This window comes from Colius striatus, chromosome 18 (genome assembly GCF_028858725.1).
Source record: "Colius striatus isolate bColStr4 chromosome 18, bColStr4.1.hap1, whole genome shotgun sequence".
In the NCBI taxonomy this organism is placed as follows: Eukaryota; Metazoa; Chordata; class Aves; order Coliiformes; family Coliidae; genus Colius; species Colius striatus.
The window spans coordinates 3,508,013-3,533,007 of NC_084776.1; the positions used below are offsets into that span (position 1 = coordinate 3,508,013).

Here is a 24,995-nt window from a genome sequence, read left to right on the forward strand (position 1 = left end):
CTTTACACAGTTGCATACATTTTAATGCAAAATTGGCTGGAGTTGTTTTCTTTTTGTGTTAGTTTGTTTGTAGCAAGCTGATGAAACAGCAAGTTGTGTTATGTCACATCACATTTTCATCCACGCTGATCATGAGCAGGGTCGAAGCCCTCACTCTGTTACTTGAACCAGTGGAGTAAATAGCTCAAAATAAATTGTTCTTCTCCTGATATGCCTCTGCTGATGGTGGGTAGGTTATCTTTTGGCAATTGTGAACTTCCAAAACTTCAGGAACTTGGTTTCCAGTGCAGATTGCTGAGGGACAGCCCCAGACTCTTCATCTCTCTCCTCCCACATTTAACGTCCCTTGGTCCCGCTCTGCTGCCTGACATATCCCCAGCTGACAGCAGCTTATCCTGTACAATTAGAGCTTTGCAACCTTATTAACAATTTCAATTGGGTTTTATTAGGGGAACTGTTGGTAAATGTCATTATTAAGCAGAGCTATCCTAGGCATGATGAAAAATCAATTAATAAATCAGGGAGCTAAGTAACAGTTTGGAAATGGCTTCTTAAAACTAGAATTGCTAACCCTAACCCTAGCTGAGTGTTTACCCACAGCCTCCTGCCAGCAGAGCATCAGGTATTTGCCTTTACAGCAGTTTTGGGTTCACCAGTGTGCTCTCTGCAGACAGAACGACCTCTTCCAGATGGACCAGTAGGACGCAGACAGCCCCAGTCCTAAAGCCCTTCCACATTCATGCATGCACTGAACCCAAGCCAATAAACCTGGCAAGAGGCTGAGTTTCTTGGCTCAGGCTTTGTGCTGCTTGGATTTGCCCAACCTGCATTTGGATCAGAGCTGGTGCACATCCCCCAGCTCTGCCTGCTGTGAAAAACACAGTTTCGTCTGTTGACAGAAGATGCTCCACGATGATGCAAAGTCTTTGCAGAGACTAACTGTACTTCCAGGGAAGGTTTGTCTTTGAAGCTTACATTGCATTGAGAGGCAACAGGAGAGTCTTTTCTTTTTGTTACTTAGGCATTTCCAAAGTATTTATCCAAGACTATGCCACTATTTGCTAATTATGAGCTTAGACATCCTGTGGTTCTCCTCAGTAGACTGAAGGTTTGCTTCAGAGGTCGGTGTTTCTCCCTTGCTCATTTTCCTGTGCTCTTGTCCTTGCCTTTCTCACTGGCAAATGCAGGAGGTTTTGGAGATGCTGTGGGATCCTTAAAGATGTGAGACTTGAAAGAAAACATGTAGTATTTAGGAATAATGTGAGGGCTGTATTTACAGCATCACTTCTAATTACAGCCATTTGAACAATTCCTTTGCAATGTCCCGCTACGGTAGTGCTTATTAAAATAGAATCCTCTTTATAGTTTGGTAGCAAATTAAGAGGGGAAATAGGTAGCCCATTCCATGCAATGTCCTTGGAGAAGGGGTTTACTTTCCTAACTTGCTTTCTAGGAATATTGCCCTTTTTTTTTGCCTGTGCTCCTGGGCTTATTTTTAATGACTTACTTTGTGTCTCAGTAGCCAACTCCCAGTGACCTTTTTCCCTCATTTATTTTCATTTCCATGTGTAAGTGGCAGCATTCAAGCTGGAGACAGTCTACAGACACAGCAGCAAAACCCCATAGAGAAGGAAAAAAAACAGACAGAAATTTTCCACCAGAATTCTGAGTCTTACCCAGGGCTTTGGCCACGCAAAGAGCCGACTTTGCAGGATCAGAGGAGCACTGGCATGCAGGGGCTGGATGAAGGGCAAGTGGTTCAGGATCAGGGCCAGACCTGGGCAGCCAGGACCTTGCCATCAGCATCTCCCGGCGCCAGCTCTGGATGCAGCTACTCCCACAGGTTATCCCTTTTTCTGGCATGACTGCTCTGCCCAGGGAAGGCTGAGCAAGTGGTTGCAGCTGGCCAGAATATGGCTACACAGTTCCTAATGCTGCATTAATGTGCACCTGTTTTGGTAGCCAACTGGCACCCTGTTCAGCCTAAAATGTGTGTATAAGCCTTGTATTAAAAGAGGCATGAGAATTAGCGTGTATCAAACATGCCATTAGGCACGTGCCTGGTAGACATAATGTAGGATAATGAATATTATCACAAGAATAAATTAATAACTGAAAATATTTTTAATACATATGCACACTTAAAACAGGCTAAGGACTAAGTGACACTTGTGTCACCAGTTTATAATTAAAATGCAGTGCTTGGATGAGAATGTAAGCTTCAATTAGCCAGCACGACCCTGCTTCCGGCTTTACTTCCCACTGAAAAGCAACGATAACAAGCTCACATTTATTATCAGAGTTTTTCCTGGAGCTGTGCACTGAAACATGCTCACATCTGAGCCCTTTCACTGAAGACATTTTTTCGCTTCAGCAGTTTGGCATGCCATACAAAGGCTCTCTGATTTTTAGTGATGTTCACCTCCTCTTACATAAAAATGTTTTCTGTGCATATGATTTGGTTTGAGTTAAAGTCCAGGTGCACGGGTTACTGAAGAACCAAAAGGATGGCTCATCACATAGCACAATGGGTAATTATTGCTGAGCTTCAGTGTATTGCACAGACAGATCCTTTCTTGGAGCTCAGCATTGTGGCTGAGAGAGAGAAAATACCTACGATCTAGCCCAAAGTCCTACAAGGCTAAGAATAGATTTGCTGGTGTATGGTTTGCCCATTTAATTTTAAACTATGTCAAGGGATAGAGCTTCATAATGTTGTTTAGAGGTGCTATTTTGCATTTTAATTCACCACAGGGATGTCAATACATATATGAGGTCTTATGTGTTCCCACTTTCATCCCAAGAGTCCTTCTAGTTAGGCTTTTAGCAAAATGGTTAAATAATTCTCAGGGTTTGGCCTGTCAATGTATCTCCTGATTTATGCACAATCCAGGCAAAATTTGGTGCTGCATTCCATAAGAATTGAGGTTCTGGTTTCTTCAAGACAGGGCAGAGTCCATGGCCAGACAGCTGAGGTCCCTGTGTAGGCAGGAAGAAAACCCAGGTGTTTTGTGTGTGCTGGGTGGAGACCTGACTCCACCAACCTGCAGGAAGGTCAGTGCTCTACTATATCTTGGCTCTTGCCCCTCTGTGCAGTTTGAGTACCTGTCTCAGTGTTCCACACAAGGGGCAATGCCATCCACTTGAGATGCAGAGCCTTGAGGTGCTTTTTGAGAGCTGCTGACAGCAATGGTGCCTTCCCAGACACTGATCTTGCCAAGGCCAAAAAAAAAGGGCAGTAGGACTTACTCAACCTGAAGATGTCTGTTGTGTCTTAAGGACGTGCAGTAGGTGCTCGGTTGGATGGTTTTGCCCCCTTTAAATTGGTCCACGTGAAGACAAGGCTACAGGATTTGAAGTCCAAAATAAGAAGGTTAGGGGATCCCCTTCTCAGCCAGTGCTTAGGACAGCTGGTGAAAGGGATACAAACCCTAACCAGCCCCAAAATGTCCGTGTAGAGCAGCTGAGCCTCTGAAAGTGTACTTAAGGAATATTTCCCTCTGACAGAGATGGGACCACATGTCCACATTAATATCTTTTGCAGTGCCCCCTCCAATATTTCAAGCAGTTTCTACAGGCAGATTTCTTGTAATGTAGGAGTGGATGTCAAGCCAGGATATCTCAACTCAGAATAGATATGTGCTCTTAGCTTTGGGTCAGGCAGTGATGTGTGGTGTAGTCAGAGCCCGCAGGGACTGTTCAAGTTGTAAAAAACTCCAGACCTTCTGGTTTTTCACTGGTGCTATTCACATGGGACAGAGTGACCTCTCCAGAAAGCCTTTCCAACAGCAACAGCAATAGCAATCTCTCTCAATAGCATTTAATAACTACCCATGGAGAAAATTACACTCTATTTAAAAGGCCAGAAAAAATCATCTTCAGTTTAACTCTGCTGACTTTGGTAGAATTACACCAAAGATGAGTTTTGTCTGATATCCTTTCCCATACTAATATTCAGGAGCTGGGCTGAAAAAGCTTTTCAAAGGGAGATTAAACAAGTCTGAATGGTGAAATATTCTTTTAATTTGCCTTCACACACGGTGTTTTAGGTGTAGCTTGGAATCCTGCCCTTACAAGAAGCATTCCTTTAAATATTTATACAGCATCAATATGTAGCCACCTTCATACGTTTTTAATGATACACTCCTTTCTAAATTAACCCTTGGGTAGCCCTGTTCTATAGCATGCCATATTTTACACTGCCTTTACACTACCCTTGGCTTTTTATTTATTTATCTCACTGTGGAACAATGAAGATGTCAAGGCAAGGCCCAGGGGCACTGTGGAAATCGAATTCTTGGAGCACCACTGCTGTTGCCATGGTGGACATGCACTCAATAGCACGCTGTGCTGCTCTGCAAGCCAAAGGGATTAAAACCCCAGCTCCACTGCTGGGCCATCAGTTCAGTGCTGTTACAATGGCAGCTCTTCATTTCTGTAATTGTAGTTCTCAGGACCAGGAGGAAAAAAATAAATGAATGCTGAAGCAAAACCCAAGCAAAGAGGTGAAGGGGCTGCGAAGGGATGGGAACAGATACCTCCTTTCTCAGGTTCTCCCTGTGAACTGCAGTTGTGTCTGGTAGGTTTCTGGATTTTCCAGAGGCTTCTCTCTTTTGTCTTCTTATTTTGTGTTAGTAAGATGCTACAGTACACTGAGGTGAAGGGGACAAAGCCCAGCGTTGTCAGCTGAGTCAAAGATCCTTACAGTTTCCTCAGCCTCGATTCAGGCTCAAAACCCACAGATGAGTAAAAACACTGGCACAAGCTGTGGATTCTTATAAATGTGGGATTTGTTCCTGCTGTTTAATTATACCACATTATCATAGCAAAATGATTTCTGCAGAAGCTGCTGGTGGCTTTTTCCAATCCTGGTTTCTCTGTCTCCTAAGGGTACCAGAGGAGGTGGCTGCACCTAGAGATCATGGCTGCATGACCAAAGGCTGAGCAAAGCCTTGGCAGACTGACAGGCTGCACAGTGTCCTGGGTTTTGTAGGGAGATTGTTCCCCTGGCAAAAAACAATAGAAAGATATCAGAGCTTGTCTTCTGCCCTGTTATACTGAAAGGAAGAGCAAAATATTCCACTGCTTCATAAAGAAGAGTTGCACCCTTTAGAGCTGAAATCCAACCTCTCCTCTTGCCTGCTGAAGGAGCTTTATCCTGTGCTTGTTTTGTAAGTAAGAGCTTCAGTTAAGTCAGTAAAGAATTTGTCTGGGGATAATGGGCTCAAGGAAATACTGAAATGCAGTTTCCCTGAGTTGCAGTGTATTGAAGAAGGAGATTGAATCACAAGCAATCCCCTTCCAGTGGCAGAGCTGGGCTCCTGCTGAATCAGTCCGAGTAAGGATGTCACCTTCTCTTCTGCTGGCATACAAGGTACTTCATAAGTAGCAGAGGGGTGGTTTTGTATCTTCCTCCTATGAAGCCAGTCTGGTATGATTTGGCTCCAGCAGTGACTGGGTTTGCTCAGTTTTTAAAATGTGCTGGTAAAAGGACATTGTGTTTGCTCCAAACAAGAGCCGTCTGGGCTTGGCAATCCCAGGCATGTGGCTCAGCAAAAGAAAGCAGACAGCAGCTGAAACACAATGTACTGCTGTCTTCCACCATGGGCAAGGCAAGGTGTGGCCAAGCTTAAATTGTGCCATTATTTGAAGCCTTTCTTTGGGTTGCAGAGGCAATTTTTTCCTCAGTGTTTGCTGCAAATATGTTTAAATTCACTGTGTTTTGGAGGCAAGTAGTCAATGCATCTGAAGTGCATACTTGACATATGTTTCTTTTCACATGCTGTCCTCCATTTGTTTCATGGAGCAGATGCTCAGTTTACCACTTTAAATGTATTCTTATTTACTAGAAATTATTTTAGAAAATAGCTGTTTGGAACTAAACATTTCCAGCCCTTCTTCTGAGTTCTGGGAGCTCCTTGTTGCAGCTGTCCTGTGTGGCTGCATGCAGATGTTGACAGGTTAATTTGCATTTGAAGAGCTGGATGCAGTGAGCTAAAGCAAGAGTTTTTCTTCCCTGCCTCTGAAGGCAGTCACTTAAACACTCCTTGCCAAATTTAGCCCTGATGCTACTCTTCTTAATTAACCAGAGCAACATCCAAGCTGAGTTTGGCCCATTGTTAGCTGCCCATTTATTCCAGGGTTGAATTAACTTCCCTGACCATGTAAAAGAAAGGCTCTTATTCTGAGAATTGATTATACAACAGTGAGAGGCAAGGACAGTCCTAATTCACAGCAAGATGGTGTGTACAAGCTGGTTTAGATGATTTCTTCTATATTGTCCCATTGCCAGAAGCTGCAGGTCCAAACTTTCCAGCTGTGGTTTCTGGTTTACCTGGCTGCTGCATAATACTGGAGTTGGAAATGTTTTAGTAAATCCTGCTATCAAGAAAAATGGGCAGCTTGCACTGCTTGATCCCCCTTCCTGGAGAATACTCTTTTGTTATTGTTGTGGGTTTTTTCCCCTCAAAATAAGAGTACATAAAGACTCAGTACAAAGACCTGCATTTAGACTTCAGTCTCTCCCACTGATAAAGGCAAAAGTCTTGATCCCCAGCCGTGCTGTCAGCCTCTAGAAACTGTTGCTCCTGGTCTGTCATGTATGTGATCCATCTATGTTGACTCAAAGCATGATTTAGCAGAGACCAAAAACTTTCATGCTGTAGCAGGGAGAAGAGGTAACATTCAGAGCTGTAGCCCCATAACCATGGAGGCCTGGACATTTTGCTTTCTCTTCGTTTTTCTTTCATTCCTTTAGATGTTACAAAACTGTCAAGGAAAGCGACATCCAGCAGGTGTGAGAGCACTGACCTCAACCTGCAGAAACACAGCAAGGCAGAAAGTTGTCTCTATTTTTTTTGGCCCCTTGTTTCACCACCCTCCTGTGCTTCCCTGACATGTCCCAGCTGTGGGCAGATGCTGATCTCATTTCTCCCCCATAATCTGGATTTCAGCAGTTTTCCAGTTTCCTTGTGCTGCTCCAACACAAGTTGCAGCTGAGTTTGCTGAGCATCCCCCTGGACCAGGCTGCCACAGGGCCAGTTACCCACCTGAACTTTGGTAGTTTTGATGTCTCAGCGTAGGCATTGTAAGGAACACTGGTAACGCGTTGGATGCTGCATTTGAGGCATTCATGGCAAAATTCTTACTGGTCACAGTCAAGTATGAACTAATTCATCACCCCACCTGTGCACAGGTGCCATGTGAGACTCCTGGCACGGTGAATTTCATTAGGAAAAGGGTTCCCTCCAGTCCATCATTTGCATCACACATGAAGCTCTTTTAGACACCTCTTTGTTTCTTGAACGTAAGAACTCAAGAGGAGGGGATGGGAATGGAGAATGTCACTGTTAAACAGGCATGATTCAGGTACCCATGGCGACATGAGATCACTCCACACTGTCACCACCACAAGCAGAATTACCTTAGACAAGAATAACTAAGAACAGGATTTTTGACCTTCAAGATTTCCTTATCTGCAAACATTCTAACTGTGTAGCAATGCAACCCAACTTGTCAACAACCAGAAACAGAAGAAAAATAAAACTAATTTAAAAGCCCACAGTGGCAGTGGAATAAATTCATACATTTATCATTTCAGAGGTTCCCATCTCTCCTGCCTCGTTTCCAGGAAGGTTTAAATTATTAGATTTCTCTTTTTTTACAAGTTATGTTTACTCTCCTAAGAATAGAATACAATTTGCAGATGCTCATAGGGATGAAAAAGCATTTTTTCCCTTTGTGTTGTTGCTCACACAGTTAACACACACAAACCTGCACTTTCCAGCTTTCCAAAACCTTGGCTTTTACATCAAATAAATTAATCATTATTCAGAAATTTAGTTTGAGCTCTTTAAAAGAAGAAGGTTTGTCATTTAAACTTTCACTTAAGAAATATCAGTGTTTGGTGCAGTTATCTGGTCCAGTTAGAGGGGCAGATTCTTCACAACACTTACATCTGCAGCTGGTCCTACCAGCTAAAATTGGAGCTATTTGTAAGAGTAAAAAGCCTGAAAGTGAAGAAGGGCAGGGTCAGGAACCAAGTTTACCATCACAGCTGGAAAGAACCTAGTAAAATGAAACTCCCAGAATCCAGATCTCCCAGGTTTTATGCTTCCAAGGCAGAGGGTGATTTTTAAGCAGAATTCTAACTTGCACATACATTAATTATTTCTAGCAATTTGCTCAAAAATAGCAATTTGAGCCTGACTCGCTCTGTTCTTACACAGGGCTGGAGTGGAACCAGGCAGCCTGGGAGCACAAAACCTTCTGCACACACCTGAACCCAATACCTGGCTTGGGTCTGGCACTGCCATGCTCTTGGTGTCCCTTTTCCCTCCTCTGACACAGATCAGCAGGGAAAAAACAGAGTTTGGGGTCCAGACGTCTCTCTAAGATCTGAGCCAGTGAGAGAGAGAGAGAGAGAGAGACGTAGTTGGTTGCCAACAGAGGCCAAAGGCAAAGTGCTGTCCCCTGAGAGCAGGGGAGCATCATGCTGCGTGACTCAGAGGTGCAGCTGAGTCACAGCCTCCTGTGGCTTCTCCTGTGATGGGAACCCGTTAGACACTGTATTCAAGATTGTGCTTGAAGTCACGATCCAACTCATTGTGTTCAGGCTCCTCATTTGCTTCACAGGGAGAATGAATGTTGCACTTCTTGGAGAATAACAAGGAGTCTGTGGTGTGGGAGAACTAACTCCTGGATTCCTGCTCATGACAGCACTGTTAAAGAAATCCAACAAAAACCCCTCAGCTTTAAAGCACAGAGAGATGACGGTATCTCTGCTGGAGCCTCCCAGAAGTCAATGAAGGTACACCTGGCATATTGAGTATTTGCTGGTTGGCAGGATGCATCAGCTGAGAGTGCCTGAGGCATGGGGAGCTGCTGTGGAAAAGCATCATTGTCTCATGAGGATGCACCTCTCCTGCTTTGGAGCAGAGCTGCAGAGGGGTTTAAGTGTCCCCATGCCTATAAGGTAGAAACAGCCTAGAAACCTCATTAACCTGGGCAAGGAATGGCAATGATGAGCATAGCTCAACTCCTATACCCGAATGGTGAGGGGGGCTGTCATCAGAGCTTGGCTTTCCAACCCCACAAGGCTGATGTTTTGGGCTGTGCTCATCCTGAGGGATGGCCATTGCATCGATGTCCTCTGGCTGGAGTCCCCACACAGCAGACATGCACCCTGTGCAGCCCCCTCAACACACTGCTGCTTCCATCACAGCACCATTAGAGCTAAATGACACGGCAGATCCTCACTCTCCAGCGGGTATTTGCCGACACATAAACCAGTGAACCTGGTCTATAGAGCATGAGTAATCTATAGTCAGTAGACAAACTTTCTCAAGAGCTGGTTTAGGAGAGCGAGCGAGCCCTGATGCATTGTCAGTGCAGCGTGCAGGAGAGCTGCTGGAGCCGCTTGGTGTTCCGACACGACTGAGTATTTTTAGAGCCATCCCATGGTGCAGGATTTTTAACTTCCATTTCACAGCCCTTGAAGCCTGGCAAACTTTCATTAACATTTGATGCCTTGAAGTCATGGAGGAAAAGGAAGGGAAGGAGGAAAAAGAAATACACCTTTTGGGAGCCTGTAGTGTGCAAAGTCACTGTGAAGCTTAGAAAAAGCCTCCAATCCCTCCTCTTTGTACCAGGTGCTTTTAAATTACCCAAACCATTCAGAGAGCATAGCCAGGATCCTAAACCATGGCTGTGAGTGAGAGTCTTGCTTAATTAAAAGTTAACATGTTAAATACCTGGAGTCTCTCTGGCCTTTGGGAAAGTTGGAAGTACATTTTAAAGATTGCCCCCTAGCATAGAAGGATTATGCCTCTCTTCTTGGTCCATTATGAGGCAACTTTGCTAATATAGGGCTCTTTGACCCATAAATCCCCATGTTACTCCTAAGCCATCATGATTCCATCCTAGAAAGGAGTGCCTGGGACATGGGGCAGCTGAAGGCTTTGCTTCCAGTTCCCACTGCATACTCTGCCACTTCTGCTCAGCACAAAGTAAGGCTTTTCTGACCAAATGTATACCCAGTGAAAACAGTGCTTCCCTGGCTACAAGGCAGGCTTTCAACTGGAAAAATAAGTCAACAGAAACTCTGTTCCCCACCCTCCTAAATACACACACGTTTACACACACACAGAGCCTCTTTGCACACAAGTGACATTTTTCATAGGCCAAGGGAGTAGGAAGAAGAGACATATTTTTGTCTCCTTGGCAAAAATATATTGGCAGCATATCACTGAGTTGTAAAGATTGAGTAAGTACCAGAGTGTGGCCCTGTTAAAATGGCACATTGCTGGAAAGCTGCCTCTGAGCTGCCTGCACCCGTCTGCCAGGACCGTGGCAGGGATGCTGCCCTGGGGAGGCTCAGCATGTGGGCCCCCAAACAGCCCAAACAGGCTCCTGTGGAGGAAGAGAAGTTGGTAATACCTGGAAATAAGGAGCTGTCAGTTCTGCTTCGAGCCAGATGAAGTGTCTGAAGAGGAAGGGAGCTGTAAATCTCCCCCTGCGCATGGCACCGTTCCCGGGCGGCCGCAGTCGCTGGGTACCTCTCGGGAGGTCTCGGCAAGGTGGTGACAAACTGGGCTTCTCCTGCTTTCAACACTCAGGAGGAAATATGGTCCCCAAGATGCTGTTATACAAGGGCATGGAGAAAGATGAAGGACTGACAGGGAAGGGCTGTGAGGGAGTGAAAGGCACACAGCCAGCACAGCCAGGCACGGGGGCACTTGCCTTTTGTCCAGTCTTCCCAGCAGAAGGAAGAAGTCTTGTTTTTTTCTCCTTCCATTGGTAAAGCTTCCCAGACACTGCAATGCCATCCTAGGACAGCAAAAAGCAATAAGCATTTCTGGTTACAGTGGAAGATGTGCCTCGTGCTGATAGGGCTGGGACTCTCGGGTACATTCTTTAAGACCAATTCTGAGATCCCAGATTGGATTGCCCAGAGCTACCACCACCATTATCCTTCCCCAGTGCAGACAAGGACACTTCAGAGTAAAATGCAGTTCTGAAGTACTGAAAGTAAACTCAGAAATCCTGACAGTAAAATATTTATGGATCTGTGCTTTAGTGCGTTGTAATTTTGCATGATATGCTTTGCTTTTCAAGACTGACCAGATCAAGGCACTTCTGATTCATTAAACACATTTACCCAAATGCTGTTTCTACAAATATTGTTGGGCCACTGTGCTCAGTTGTATTTATTGGCTGGTGTAACAAGGAAGTTACATCTTCCATAAACCTGAGAGGAACCCGCTTAAATGTGTTGCTCTGAATCTCAGCAGAGAAGAAAACACTTCTAATGAATAATTAAAGCTTAAAGAGGTCGTGCTGCTTTTGCAGTCTCGTTTTTATTTGTCCCTGCTTCGTTTGCATTAAGAAACAGAAAGTTTCAGGTGCAAGAGCCAAATGAAATCTCCTCTGCACGTGTTCATTTAAACAGATGCATTTGGTAGCCGTCTCTGTTTGTGTGTATTAGATCATTTGTTAACTGTAATAATTCATCAGTCCTGAGAGCTATAAGTTTCAGGCACTTCATTTTCATCAGGCAGTGGCTTTGTGCATCCTCTCACCTTCTGTCAGCAGTGTGAGCAGTGACTCGTCGGCCGGGCAGGGCTGTGGATGCAGGCAGAGCTGCTCAGGGAGGACCCAGGTCACCATCTGGTCCTTGTCTCTGCAGGCACCGCCAATCTGCCAAGCTCCTGCTTTCCTCCTCAGCCCTTTTCTTGCCTCCAGCCACCCACCCTTCCCATCTCCTCCTCAGCTCTCCCTCCCACTTTCTCCCAAGCTTCTTTCCCTCCTCCCCTGCAAACTTGCTTTTCCTTTATGTTGCTCTCTGTCTTCCTCCCCCAGGCCCGTGTTCCGCTCATCATTTTTCTCCCCATCCCAATATGCCCCACTGAGACCAGCTTGCCCCATCTCTTACACAAGGCTATCCTGGCAGCCAAGGCACTCTCTACCACCAAATGCCCAAGACAAATGCCAGCACCTACTCTCCATGAGGATATGGCACCTTATGGCTGCACAGACTGCAGGGAATCGGGAATAACCAAATCAGTAACATCTCTAATTCAAGATGAAGTCCTTCATCTCTCCTTCTAATTTTCTTCCAGGATATATATCAGTTGCAAAATAAGTTTTGTTCCTTTCATCTTTTTTCACACTGGAACCTATTCTTTCTAACAGGCAGCTCTGTTATTTGTTCCCAAGGTTAGACATCAGCCCTGAGGATTCAACTAGACAACATGCTCCCTTGGATGCACTGCACTTATCTCTCCCTAATGGAGTGTCTTTTCCACTGATACATCATGCAGATGATTTTTGAAACCTTTGCCTTGCATTTCCCAAATCCAGCCATTATCAGGGTTTGGCAGTTACACCCCTTTCTCCTAACCTTTAGACTCCCCGTTGTCATCTGCCTTGTTTCAGTCCCGCATCACTGATTGTGCATGATCAATCTCTAGAGGTTTAGCTTCTATGTATAACTCAACAAGCTGGCATAGAAATGAGGAAGACATGCTCCAAAATGAATGCAGATCCAACTCAAGGTCACTGCATTATGAAGACAGACATATTGCAAGCATTCCCTTCAATTAAGAGGGTTTATGGAGTGAAATTTCCCTATTGCTTCTTCAATATGCAACTGTTTTTCTAAATGCCATCATCTTACGATGAATCACCATGGATTGAAGAGACAGGGAGTCATTACCAGATTCTAGGAGTGTCCAAATATCCTGCATATTCCTAATCAGTTAATCAGTAGGCTCCTATATCACCACTTTCCAGTGTAACCCTCACTTTTTTTTCATTAAAAAACCCCTTTATGGTGCATGAATGAGCCGAAAGAGGGTTTGTAAAGAAAGAGTTTGGTTCTAGATATCAGGTTGGAGACATTCCCTGCAATTAGGGCAGATAATAGTTCATTTTATGCAGAGAAGTAATTACACAATGCCTTGCAAGCTTCTGCTACACCAAGATACTTCTCTCACAGAATCAATAATGTGAACCATTTTTCTACTGACTAGATCTGGGAGGTGTTTCCATTATGGAAGACAATACTAGATGCATTTTATGCATGTTACCCCAAACATTCCCAAGGATTTTACCTGCTTCTGCAGAGGGGTTGGATTAGATGATGTCTAAAGGTCCATTCCAACCCTACCATTCTATGATTCTTTTATTCACCAGATGCTCATTCTGCAGGTTGTATCTTAAATTTTAGATTGCTGTATCACAACCTTGCCTTGAAGAAGTTTCAGGGATCTGAAAAGAAATGGCAGTTTAAGAGTTAAGACTTGAAAAGGCAGTAGCTCAAAGCTGCATATGTATGAAAGTTGAAGTGGCAGAAGATACAGGGGACAAAGTATCACACATTATACCGGGTATGTTTCATCAAGAACTGTATTAGTTCCTCGGATGTGACTATGTCTCATATTATAAAATCAGTAGGGACTCTGAAGAGACATGAATGTCCATTTCCTTAAATTTCCTCCCCCAGGTAGTGACAAGCCAAGATAGAGACTTTATAGACATGCTGAGATTGTAAGAGGTGAAACCATCAAGCGCTGGTTGATCACCATGTTAATGAGGGAGAACTGATGACTTCAGTAAGGCAAACCAGATGGATAAAAACCAAACTATCCCTTAAGGGAAATTTGATTCCAATTGTGCCAACACAGGGAAAAAAAGCACAGTTTGACAATGTGAAAATAAACACAATTTGTCATTTTTGCAGCGTACGAGCGCTTCATCAGACAAAATGTCTGTTCTCAAAGTGCATCCAGTGCAATTTGGCATTTCATCCCTCTCATAGTGATTGATGGATTGGCAGCAATCTGTCTGAATGAGTCTTTGTGCCAGTGAATGTATGGCAGGGTCAAGAATATTGGTGGGGAGGAAACTGCGTTTTGGTCCAAATCAAGATATACCTGGATCCTGGGTAGCACACAGGCCACCACAGCCTGTGTCCTGCTGCTCTCTGAGGTGTTGGAGTGATGCTGCCACTGTGTAGTTACAGTTGGGAATAACAAGTTAGGCAGATTGGGCCAAAAGCACTGCTGGTTACTAAAGTACCTCGTTAAATTAAAGTATTTTGGACCAGAATGTAAGTAAGAGCTGGGGACTCATTGGAGAATGACTTTCAGTTCAAAGCTCACTTCAGTGAAGATCCTCACTGAAGAAGCCAACACCAACTCTTCAAGTGTTAGACCAGTTTTAGCTAAGATAGAAAAGCCAACTACAGCACTCTAATGGAGGTTTCTATCCAAGTTCCAAATTCATTATAAAAGGACAAGGATGATTATATCAACCACCCAGAAACTGCTTTGGCAAAGTGGCAGCAGAGCAAAGTATGGAAATGAGTGGCAAGACAAACTTCTGGGCTGCTGGGATAAAGGATTGCAGCATGAGATGGAGGACAAGATGAGGTGTGAAGGCAGAACACAGCAAGTGTGGGCAGTGGTGGTAGACAGAAAAGCAGACACAGAAAAGTGAGTTACTAACCCCATAACAACTAGAAATGTTGACAGTCTCTTGGGGCTGAGCCAGGCATGGGAATGTTCGCCATGGCAGGGTTAACTTAGCTCTGAGTTTAAAGTATTCCTCAAGCAGCATCACTAACATTGCCCCCCCCAAAAATCATGTCATACCCAGGCTGAGGAATTGCATTTATCTTCCTGTGCAGATGATTTACAATATGTGAACAACATCAGAGCTGGAAGCATGTCAGTGTTCCTTCCTAGAAAACAGAGTCACTCTCTCAATAAGGTCCATAAAAAGGAGCAACAAAAAAGACCAAAATAAGCCACAGAGCCCCCTCAGAATTCCCCCTGCTTTGCCATCCAAGCAAGACATGGTTAATAAGAAGTAAATTGCAAATGGTAGTAGGAAGACCATTAGCAGAGCACAAAGTGGGTTCTGGGAATGCCAGAGCAGTGGTGGTGGAATAACACAGCACATTGTTTCATCTGCTGTTTGGCAAAGGAAAGGCAACTGGGAAAGGGATAGGAGCACTGCTGAATAACCTCAGTCATGACTTCTGTGGCCAAAATGCTGGTCTGTGAGAGAAACATTGAAGAAAGTGGAAATGAAGCAGTTCAGAACATGTAACATGCAATCGGCTCTTACCTACCCTGCTGCGGTCCTACATTTCCCTGACACTATTGGTATTCACTGTAGTAGCACAAGGACACTTAGTACTTTTGGCAGCAGCTTTGTAATGACTGAAGAGAATTCAAAGGACAGCAGCCAGACGCTGTGAAGTGTTTTATTAGCTCCCAGATGTGCAGGTGAGGTGAATCTTTGGGAAGTGAGTTTTGCTGCCATGGATTTTCTAACGTCATTCAAGGTCTCAAACCAAACCTTACAATGGAACAAAAGGCTGCCATAGGATTTTAAAGTCCTCTTTGGCAAAACATCTTTTCTGCATCTGTTCTTTTCTTACACAGAAATACAAATGCACAACATATTTGATGATACTTGGCCAGCTGAAAACATAAGGTGGGCTGCTGAGGCAGCATATACCCACGTGAATCATAACTGATGGAGCCTCTGTAGGCATTTCCCTGGATGCTTTCTGCTGTAGGTGATCCAGAAGCTGGAGATGCTTTACCAGGCTGTACAAAATAGAGTTCAGGTGTTATGTCCTGGATTGCAGCATACCAAAGTTAAAAAATTGTTCAAGCTAGAACTAGAAGTCACCACTCAACAGCAGAGTCCTTCATGACCTCAGCAACATACACCTTGTCCTGTGTGGCTGATTTCTTCAGGAAACTGTGAGCATCCCCTGGTATCTGGAGGAGATCAACTAAAGCAGCACATCCAGGCTGTGGGAAGCTCCAGAGTGAGAGAGGAGAGGAGGAGAGGAGGAGAGGAGGAGAGGAGGAGAGGAGGAGAGGAGGAGAGGAGGAGAGGAGGAGAGGAGGAGAGGAGGAGAGGAGGAGAGGAGGAGAGGAGGAGAGGAGGAGAGGAGGAGAGGAGGAGAGGAGGAGAGGAGGAGAGGAGGAGAGGAGGAGAGGAGGAGAGGAGGAGAGGAGGAGAGGAGAGAAGAGAAGAGAAGAGAAGAGAAGAGAAGAGAAGAGAAGAGAAGAGAAGAGAAGAGAAGAGAAGAGAAGAGAAGAGAAGAGGGCCATGGCACAAAGGTCAAACTGCCCAAGCAGGAACCTTGCTGGTCGCTACTTACGGCTGTGAAATTGGAACTGAGGTCAGTGGAGACGGCTCTTCTGCAATGCAGAGCATGAGCCCCACTACAGAGCACTGTAGAGAGAAGAAATGAAAGGAATAGAGCAACATAACCTTCCTTCTGCAGGGATATGGTGAAAGGAGAAGCTGTGAGCTGCCTCTGCTTCCAACAGAGAGGGCTTTGTAGAGGAGCACCAAGGAGAGGCTGCAGATGGCAAAAGGCAATCGGATCAGACCCTGCCACAATGCAAGCAAGTTGGGGAAAGCAGATTATAATATTCCAGAGTAAATACTTGAGAGTGGTGGTATAAAACAGCCTCTTCTCTCATAGAAACTACAATAAATACAGGAGGGACCACTAACTACTATATGAAGGTAAGAGAAGCGGATTGAGGCTAATCATGAGCATGTCAAATGACACGATGAACTGGGACTTGTTCCTAGAGAAAAACATGCTTTTTCCAGACTTGAGACGAGTGGCAAGCTCTAAGAATAAAGGACAGGGTGAAAGTGGAATGTCATCCCCTTCCAACACCAGCTGCAACATCATTTGCAAGTGCATGGGCAGATGCAGCCACGAGCAGCTCAGGGACACAGTCAGGGTGGTCTGAGCCGTCAGGAGGTGTTGAACACACCTCAGGAAGGGCTGTTGAGCTATAAAACATTAAAGAGGAGCAAGATGGAGGAGGCATGTGGCACTGAGCAGTGGAAGGTCCACAGGCAGCGGAAGGGGAGAACGGGAAAAGGGGGAAATTCATGTCACAGCAGAAGATAAGAAAACAAGAGACTTGAGAATGAGTTTTGCTTTGCCCACCAGACAATTGAAAATAGATCAAAAGAGGAACCCAAAGGGTTTGTTAGAGCTGACAGCTCCTAAGGAAGAAAGTGGGGCAAATTTCATACATTTCAAGATTTTAAAATCATTTTCCTTTTTGCCCTGGAAGTAGAGGAGGAGCAAACAGAGGGAGAAGACTAGACTGGTATCACTGTTACTGGATGAGGCAAATTTTAGTCCCCTGTGTTGAAATCAGAATTTGTCCCCTAAGCTGGCTGTTCAGCTCCCTGAAATGAGAGTCAAGTGAATTCTGAGTTATGGGATAAAAGATAAAGAAGGAAAGGACCTTTATGGATTAAAAGGGACTAATATTGTCTCCCTGTCTGAACACCTGTAGAGAGACATGGTTAGGATTCAGGATAGATTCCTTGTGAAGACTCAGCTGAGCTGAATTTGCTATAGCCTGCCCATGGCATGCATGGACAGCTTGTGCTGGTCAGCTGCTTCACAGTATTGTGCTAGCCCACAGTTACAGCAGTGGGCTTCTCATCTTTTAAATTCCTAAGCATTTTTCTGAAAACAAGACCTACCCTGGCAAAAGGATGACGAGAACCCCAGGTACCAGCAGTGCTCTTCATCAAATTCACCTTCAGGATGAAACAAAAATACCAACTGTCATATGAACAAATATTTCCTGGGCTGGCAGGACACTGGGGTTGTCAGACAGCATCTGTCTCAAAAACAACCTGTGCTTTGAAGTTTCCAGCTTTCTCACATCAGCCAAACTTTTCTGAAAGGCAGACACCCAATAAATGTGTACTTAACCTCCCAGGGCTTCTCTCTCTGCTGGCTCCATCCTCCGTGGTGATGAAGGATGAAGGATACAGCAGCAGTGTGGGGTAGCAAATTCACATGGGGTGTGTTTTGCACAAAACCTGCATCAATACTTCATGATTTCTTTTATAATGACAGCATTAAACATCCTCTGGAAGAGGCTCACAGGATCTGGGCTCATTCAAGTAACTTAAGGCCAGGCTTGTGAAACCCTCAGCAAACAGCAGGAGACAAACAATCGAACCTGGGATAACTTAACATAGAAAGTGCTAAGTTTCTATGCCTAATGCTGTTCCTTGTGGCCTGAGTGGAGAGCTCAGGACCATAATATTCCCTGTTTGACAATCAGCACCACAAAGCAGGTTTCGAAAAGGAGATGCAACCCCATTCCTCTTTCCAAGGGTTATTTTATAACATGAGGAATGAAGAGTAAAGAAAGTTAACTCAGCAGCTGCATTCACTATTGTGTGTCAACCCAGTGAGACAGGGGAGTTGTGCTGGTGGAAAAATCAAAGAAATTAACACAGTGCACAGATAGACTCTGTGCTATAAATTTTTAGGGGAGGAACATTTTTTGGCATGTCTAATCTCTTTTGCTCACTGTTGCTCAAATCACATGGCAAAGGAGTTCAGAAGCTGTCAGCACAGAAATCTTCCTAAGGAAAAGAAATACATATATAACTGTTTCTCTTCTCCTCTGGCAGAGTCCAGCACTGGCTCACTATAAATAGAGATCCTCCACTGCTGTCTGAGGGAAATGCAAAGCCATGCCAATAAGGAAAGCCAGTCCCACCCAGAATGCTTGGATGGACACTATGTTCAGGCAACTTCTGTTACAACAGCCTCACTCTGCATGTCACGCTTTCCTTGTTGTCTGTGAGGTTATCTCTCAGTCAGCCTTCTCTCTACTGATCTATTCAGCAAACTTGTAATTTAAACACTCAGCTGTGCAAGTGTTGCAGTAAATCAGGCTAAAGGCTGGCTCTGGAACTGAAGCACAGTACAGGACAGATGCAACAAGCAGAGCCATCGAGCCAGATTTCCACGCTTCCTTACTAATTGCCTTATTTTTAATACAATAAGTCAGCTCCCTGCAACCTGCATTCCCTCTATTTGCAAGCACTCGCTGTCAAATGATCTTGAAAATCGTTTCCTTCCACATCTCCATCCCAGAAGACTCACATCTGCCAGAAAGGAATCAGCTGGCTAGTGGAATTTTAGGCTGGAGAATTACGAGGTGTTTTTACCTGCCTGCAGGTAATTGCTGTAGTCATGCAACCACTTCTGCAGCTGACATTCATAGCACTCATTCCATCACTATAACTCCCCTCAGAAGAAAACCCTGCTCACCTCTATTAATAGTGTGCACGTGTGTGCACTCAGTATCTGTAGCTGCTCAAGAGCTACAGGAATGTGGCATGTTAGCAGGGGAGAGTTTGATCCAAGGAGGTCACAAGTGTCTGGTGTCCCATGAGAAGACAAGAAAGGCTTTTCAACAGAGTCCCAAACCTGATGTTTAACTTCATAATGTCACAAACAAGAGCAGGTGAGAGGGCTGGAAGGTGAAATAGTTAATCCAGCAATAGCTCTGCAGAAGCTGTTGATGGAGAGGAGGCAGCAGCTTGACCCATCTCTGCTCATGTGTCTCCCACTGCTATCAGATATCGCCTCCCATAAGCTCCTACTCAGAGCAAGGAGACAAAAATTGCTATTGACACAAGTCCCCTGCAGACAAGGTCTTCTGCTGCAAAGCTGCCAGCATCTTGCATGGTAGAGACCTATTTTAAAGGACATCAGCACACTGATGTTATGGAAAGATTTTTGTTGCATATAGTTTCTGGGATTGGTTCAAGGAGAAAACAACAGCACAGGCTGCCTTGACAAATATTGTCAGACATTTAAGTCCTCTGTTGTCCAGTGCTGATTTGTGCATCCAGGGCATCAGGGAATGTTGTCGTTGATAAACACTAACCAGGGGAAATGGCTGTTTCAAAGACATGGCTGATGTTATGGGCAGCAACAATGTGATCACATAATGCACGGCCACAGAGTTAATAAGTCATCAAAAAATAAAACCCCAGTGAACAATTCTGCAAGGGTACAGGCAGGACTATTACAGGATTATTTGAGAAAGAGCAAGGAGAAGGTAGTATGTCATCAGAAATTGAGATCACTGCTTTGATTTACTGTCAAAAAACTCCATATACTTTGAGATCTCAAACCCCAAAACAAAGCTTAATCTTCACTTGGGCACTACAATTCCCTCTCTTATCACATTATCTGAGTACATCACACTCTAATTATAGTTATCTGAACAACACTTAATGAGATTTGGAAGTAGTAACCTTGTTGGAGAAGCCCTTGAACACAGAGTAAAACCAAGTCAGAGACAGTTTTTAGTCTTTAAATGCCAGCTAAGTTCTGCAACCTGTGGAAAACAAAATTTCTTACACCACCAGCAACACTCCAGAAAATCTGCCTCTTCATTGTCATTAACCCAGATCCTGAAGTCCTGGCTCAGACTTCAGAACAAAGTTGATATTATTATGCAGGGAAAAAAAAAAGCACTATAATGTTTGTATTTCTAAAAGCATCATTTAAAACTTATCAGTAATCATTCAAAAACAGGAGCAATACTCACAGCATCTCAGTGGGATATTCTGTCTTACTCTCAAGAGGTATCCAGAAGTGCTTCTCAATATTTTAGAACCTGTTAGGCAGTGATTGCAGTTTATTTATCTCTCTCTCTAGTGAGTACAGAAGTAGAAGCTAAATATTCCATCTTCCTCTCCAAAGTCTATAAGGGACTGTAGCCTCATACTTGAGCAAAGAATAAAATCTCTCTTCCATGTCACATGTGTGGAAAATAGCCCACGTGTGTCTTACTGAGCATGGGCCAGTGCCTACATTGGTCTACACATTTCTTCAAGGTATCCTCTGTCAAGCCTTTGAGAAGAGCTTCCAGGAGTTCAGGCCTTGTGCAGCTGCAGCAGAACAGTTGTTAATTGAATTTAACTGAGGTGTTTCCTTTTCTTCCACCTCTTCTGTTTCGTGGCTTTTATTCTTTTGCATTGCTTTACATGGTAGGGCATGGAGCCAGGTATTTCACCAAATCTCAGGTTTCATTTGGTTCTGAAGTGCAAGGCAGGCTCTGCTGTTGTGCTTTTAAAGCTGATCAGTGCTTCAGTAGCTTCCACACAGTTTTAATTTTTCCCAAATCTGAGCTTCCAGGTCCATCATTATGAAGAATAAAGGTATCCTTGCATTTCCTAGCATGACTTTGTTTCTGGTACTTTTGTGGATTAAGAGAGCCCTTAATACCCTGTAGAGCACCAGAGTTCTTGATAGCAACTTCAAGCCTCACTGAGAGTTTAATAAGCTGCAGCTGAGTTATATGACACCTGTTAAGTTTATGGAAAAAATTTACCCAGCCTGCTGCTGTTATTAGCTATGAAATACCACAGGCACTAAAGAGGATCCTGAACCGCTGTCTATGACCTGAACTACAGCACAAGTGTTGGGAAGAATACTTTGGGCCTTGACACAGGTCCCAAACATTTCAGTCTTACAGACTTTGTGTCTCTTCACTGAGTTTCTGGAAGTGGGACATTTACTATTACCCACATCCATGCTCTGGGAATGGGCAAGTTCACAAAGCAGCCTTTGGTGGACAGAGCTCTCTCCTCCATGCATCTACCTGGAAGCTGAGGGAGCTGTTACCTGTGGTACTTCTACTTTTGTATCAGCACTGGATAAATTCAACCCACTACCTTAATGTTTATTGAAGTATGTACTGACTGAGAGATGGCCCTGACTGCAGTATACACACAAGTCACTGAAAAGCCTATTTCCATAAGTAATTAGGGTGAGAAGATTAATTAAGTTTTTCCTTAATGAATAGGGGAAGATTAAAAAAATCATAGTCTGACTGTATTTCCTGTAAATTAGCACATCATCATGAAGACCAAAGCAATGACCATCCAGTCTCAGAGGCCTTGTTATGCAGGGAGGGATTTTGTTTCACTGCATGAACTGCCATAAAAAATAAATGCTGGGGTGTTTGAAAAGCAGAATTTTGGATTGCCTTGCTGCACAGCCAGCTGGTGGCAAACACAGGGATGCCTGGGCAGAAGTGCTTACCAGGAGCAGTCCCTGCTGAAGTGCTCTGCCAGACAGGGCAGGTGTGTCACTTCCAGATGTGACGTCAGCCACTTGTTCCACAGCCTTTGATGTGCTGTGCAGAGAAGCCTGAGCTGTTACTGCAATTAGAGTAGATACATCATTTACTGGAAGAATGGAATGCACTGTAGTAGCAAACCTGCAGTTAACACTCACAGAGTGCAATTCAAATCCTTGGGATTAGTAATTCTTTTGAGATCTTTGTAATCATTGGTAATAGGTAGTGAAATAAATCCACGTTTATATCCTACAGACTGCAGCTGTGCTTCTGTTAAAGTAGTATTAAGTGATGGGTTTTAAATCCCTCTGCCAGCTCGAGCTGTAAGCACCGAAACTCCTGTGCAGAGGATAACTCATCCTGGGTGATGTATGTTCCTGAGCACAGAAGTGCTGGTTAATGAATAATGAAAGCACCAAGGCAGAATCACACCTTGGGGCTTGGCTTCTGCAGCAAGCTCTCTGGGGAGAGGTCCCAGACTGCAGCTAAGGCTGGATGTGGCTGTGGATCACTGTGGTAGAAAATAACACAAAACCCTCATGTAAAGCTTCACTCAGATGGACAAAAGTGCTGAACCTTCACCTCGTTCAGTCGAGCGAGGGGCTCATCTGGCCCACCCTGGCATTGTTCCTTCAGGTATCAGGAGGGCACGCTCACGCCCTGACCTACTGCACAGGCTCCCAGTTAACTAAACAAATATGCCATTAAAAGCTGAACCAACTTTGAGGGGAACATATGGGTTTAAATTGCAGCAGGAAGAGATTTATGGAGTTGTTTTCCAAGCCTAGAGAGTAATTGAAGAGACCTCAGACAGTTCAGCGTTTACCAGCTCTGATAAGGGAAGCCAGCACTTCCCTGGGGATGAGACAGGAGGGGTGATGGGCACTTGGTTGTCACTCAGCTTTGCTGTGGAGCCCCAGCCATGGAGCAGGGACCCAGAATGACAGTCACCCTAGGAACAAAAAGAAGCTTTGCCAACTCGGTGTGCTTGTAAGATAAGCACAGCACTGATAAAGTAAAGCACAGAGAGATTTAAAATCTCAAGAGGATGATCTCAGTGGCAGACTGAAGAAAAGAGCCCAGGAATCCTGACTCTCCCTTCCTTCTGCTAGACTCCAGCCCAATCTTCCCAAAATTAGACCTCAGAGATGGTTTCTTGATACCATAAAACCCTGCAGGAGGATAATTTATTTATACAGCCTGAGAGGAAAAGGAAACAAACCAGAGCTGGCAGAAGCACATTTACCCAGTTCAGTTCCTTATGTGTTGCCTTTGCTTTGTTTCCATGTAGGAATCTACAAGGGACATTGCTTCCGAATCAACCACTTCCCCGAAGACAATGACTACGACCACGACAGCTCCGAGTATCTTCTCCGTGAGTGTAAAGTAATCCCTGCTCCACAGGAGTCACAGCCGTGGCCGTGGGTTTCTTTCCTGTAGAATGCACAGTCAGACTCTACTCCTGTAGAATCTTATTCATTGCAAGAGACTGGCCCAGACTGGGTGGCACAGAGCAGTGGTGACGTGTGTCCATTTCATGCTGCAGCAGACACAAGCGGGACCCTCGGGGAGTCCCATCTCAAGGGTTCCCTTCAGCCAGGGGAACACTCCTGAGTGTGGTGCCCATTCTCTAAACATTGTATGGGAAACCTTCAAATGAAAACTGCAGCTCCCACTCCCAGATTGGTGAGGGTGTTTTACAGAGGGAGTATGTGTATCAAAACAGGTTTGAGAAGTGGGTTCCAGCCCATTAGGGAGCTTTTCCTATTGCTTTAAACCCAGTCCTTATGCAGGCTTCATCCTTTGCAGCTGCTAAGCCACCTCCCCCTGCAGTGAAATTACTGCATTGTAGGAAGGAAGCTGAAATTTCTGCAGCTAACAGCAAAAAACTGAGCATGAACATGGGCTGAGGCTTCCCTGCATGGACAGCCAGCCTTTGCTGCTTCATGCTGGTGTGTAATCCCTCCCAGAACTCATTTCATCCACCAGCCTTGTGCTTGAAATAAGGGCAATTGTTTCATCTCCTCTGGATGACCATTCACTCAGCTGATAGGGAGTCTTGGAACCCAAGTGTGACACTTCATTGAATCCTGCAAAGTCTGGGTTAGATTTCCCCTTCCCCAGAGGACTCCTGGCCCAGTTGTTCCTTGTGAACAAAAGTGCTGACCAACAGAGCTGAAAGCACTGCCCTTTACTAGAGAAAGGACTTGCAGCTCACAAGGTGTTGGGAAAGCTTCAGGGAGCACACAACTGCCTGATACCTCCAGCAAGGCAAAACACTCCTCAGTTACACTGCTATTAGTTACCTGAACCACTTAAAGAACCACTCTGCCCTTCTGCTCACCAGTGGGAAACAACTTCTAGTTGCTAAGGCAAGAAGAAAACATTAAAATCACCAAAAAGTACACTTCACCAGAAAAGCCAGATTGTTTTTCATCTTTACTCCTGTCAATTCAGATCAGTCAAAGCACTTGGGTGACACGATTTCAGTGCTCAGGCAAAGGCAGGCAAGCAGAGTGTGAGCACAGCTGCATTTATCTTTCATACAAAGCCTTGGAACTAATGTTAAATTGATGCCAAGTCAGCTTTAGGAAAGAAACATCATTAATAAAAGGACTATGAAGGAAAGAGGAGTTAAGTAGCGTCTTGATAAAAGCGTATTATGCCTTCTTTCTTTGGAGAAAAGGGAGGACTGTGAAAACAGGCTCCAGCTCCACAGTAAGACATGAGATTGCTCAGTTGTTTTGTCAAGTGTACTTGTGATGGGTGTTCCTAAAGGCTGATTTCAAAAGTGACTAAATGCAGACCTTAAACAGAAGTTGGTCCAACCCTTCATGTCTTCTGCAAGATCAGTCTTTGGCTGCTCATCCTCACACTGTCTGCACAGGTAACAGGACTCCTCTGCTTTAACTTTTATAAGACTGCAGTTCCACTTAAAAAGCATACAGTTGATTTAGAGATAACTGCAAGGTTATGTATATAAATCCAGGAGAGATGAGCTCATGGGTATATGTAATAGGGACC

General features: G+C 44.5%; 1 protein-coding gene across 1 annotated transcript in view; it reads left to right on the forward strand.

Annotated features, from left to right (window-relative positions):
* Positions 1 to 24,995, forward strand: part of CACNG4 (calcium voltage-gated channel auxiliary subunit gamma 4) — a 43,141-nt gene that overhangs the window by 9,475 nt on the left and 8,671 nt on the right. Inside the window, exon 2 of the mRNA XM_062011070.1 lies at positions 23,263 to 23,346. Within this exon, the coding sequence (XP_061867054.1) occupies positions 23,263 to 23,346 (84 nt within the window). The remainder of the gene's footprint in view (positions 1 to 23,262; positions 23,347 to 24,995) is intronic.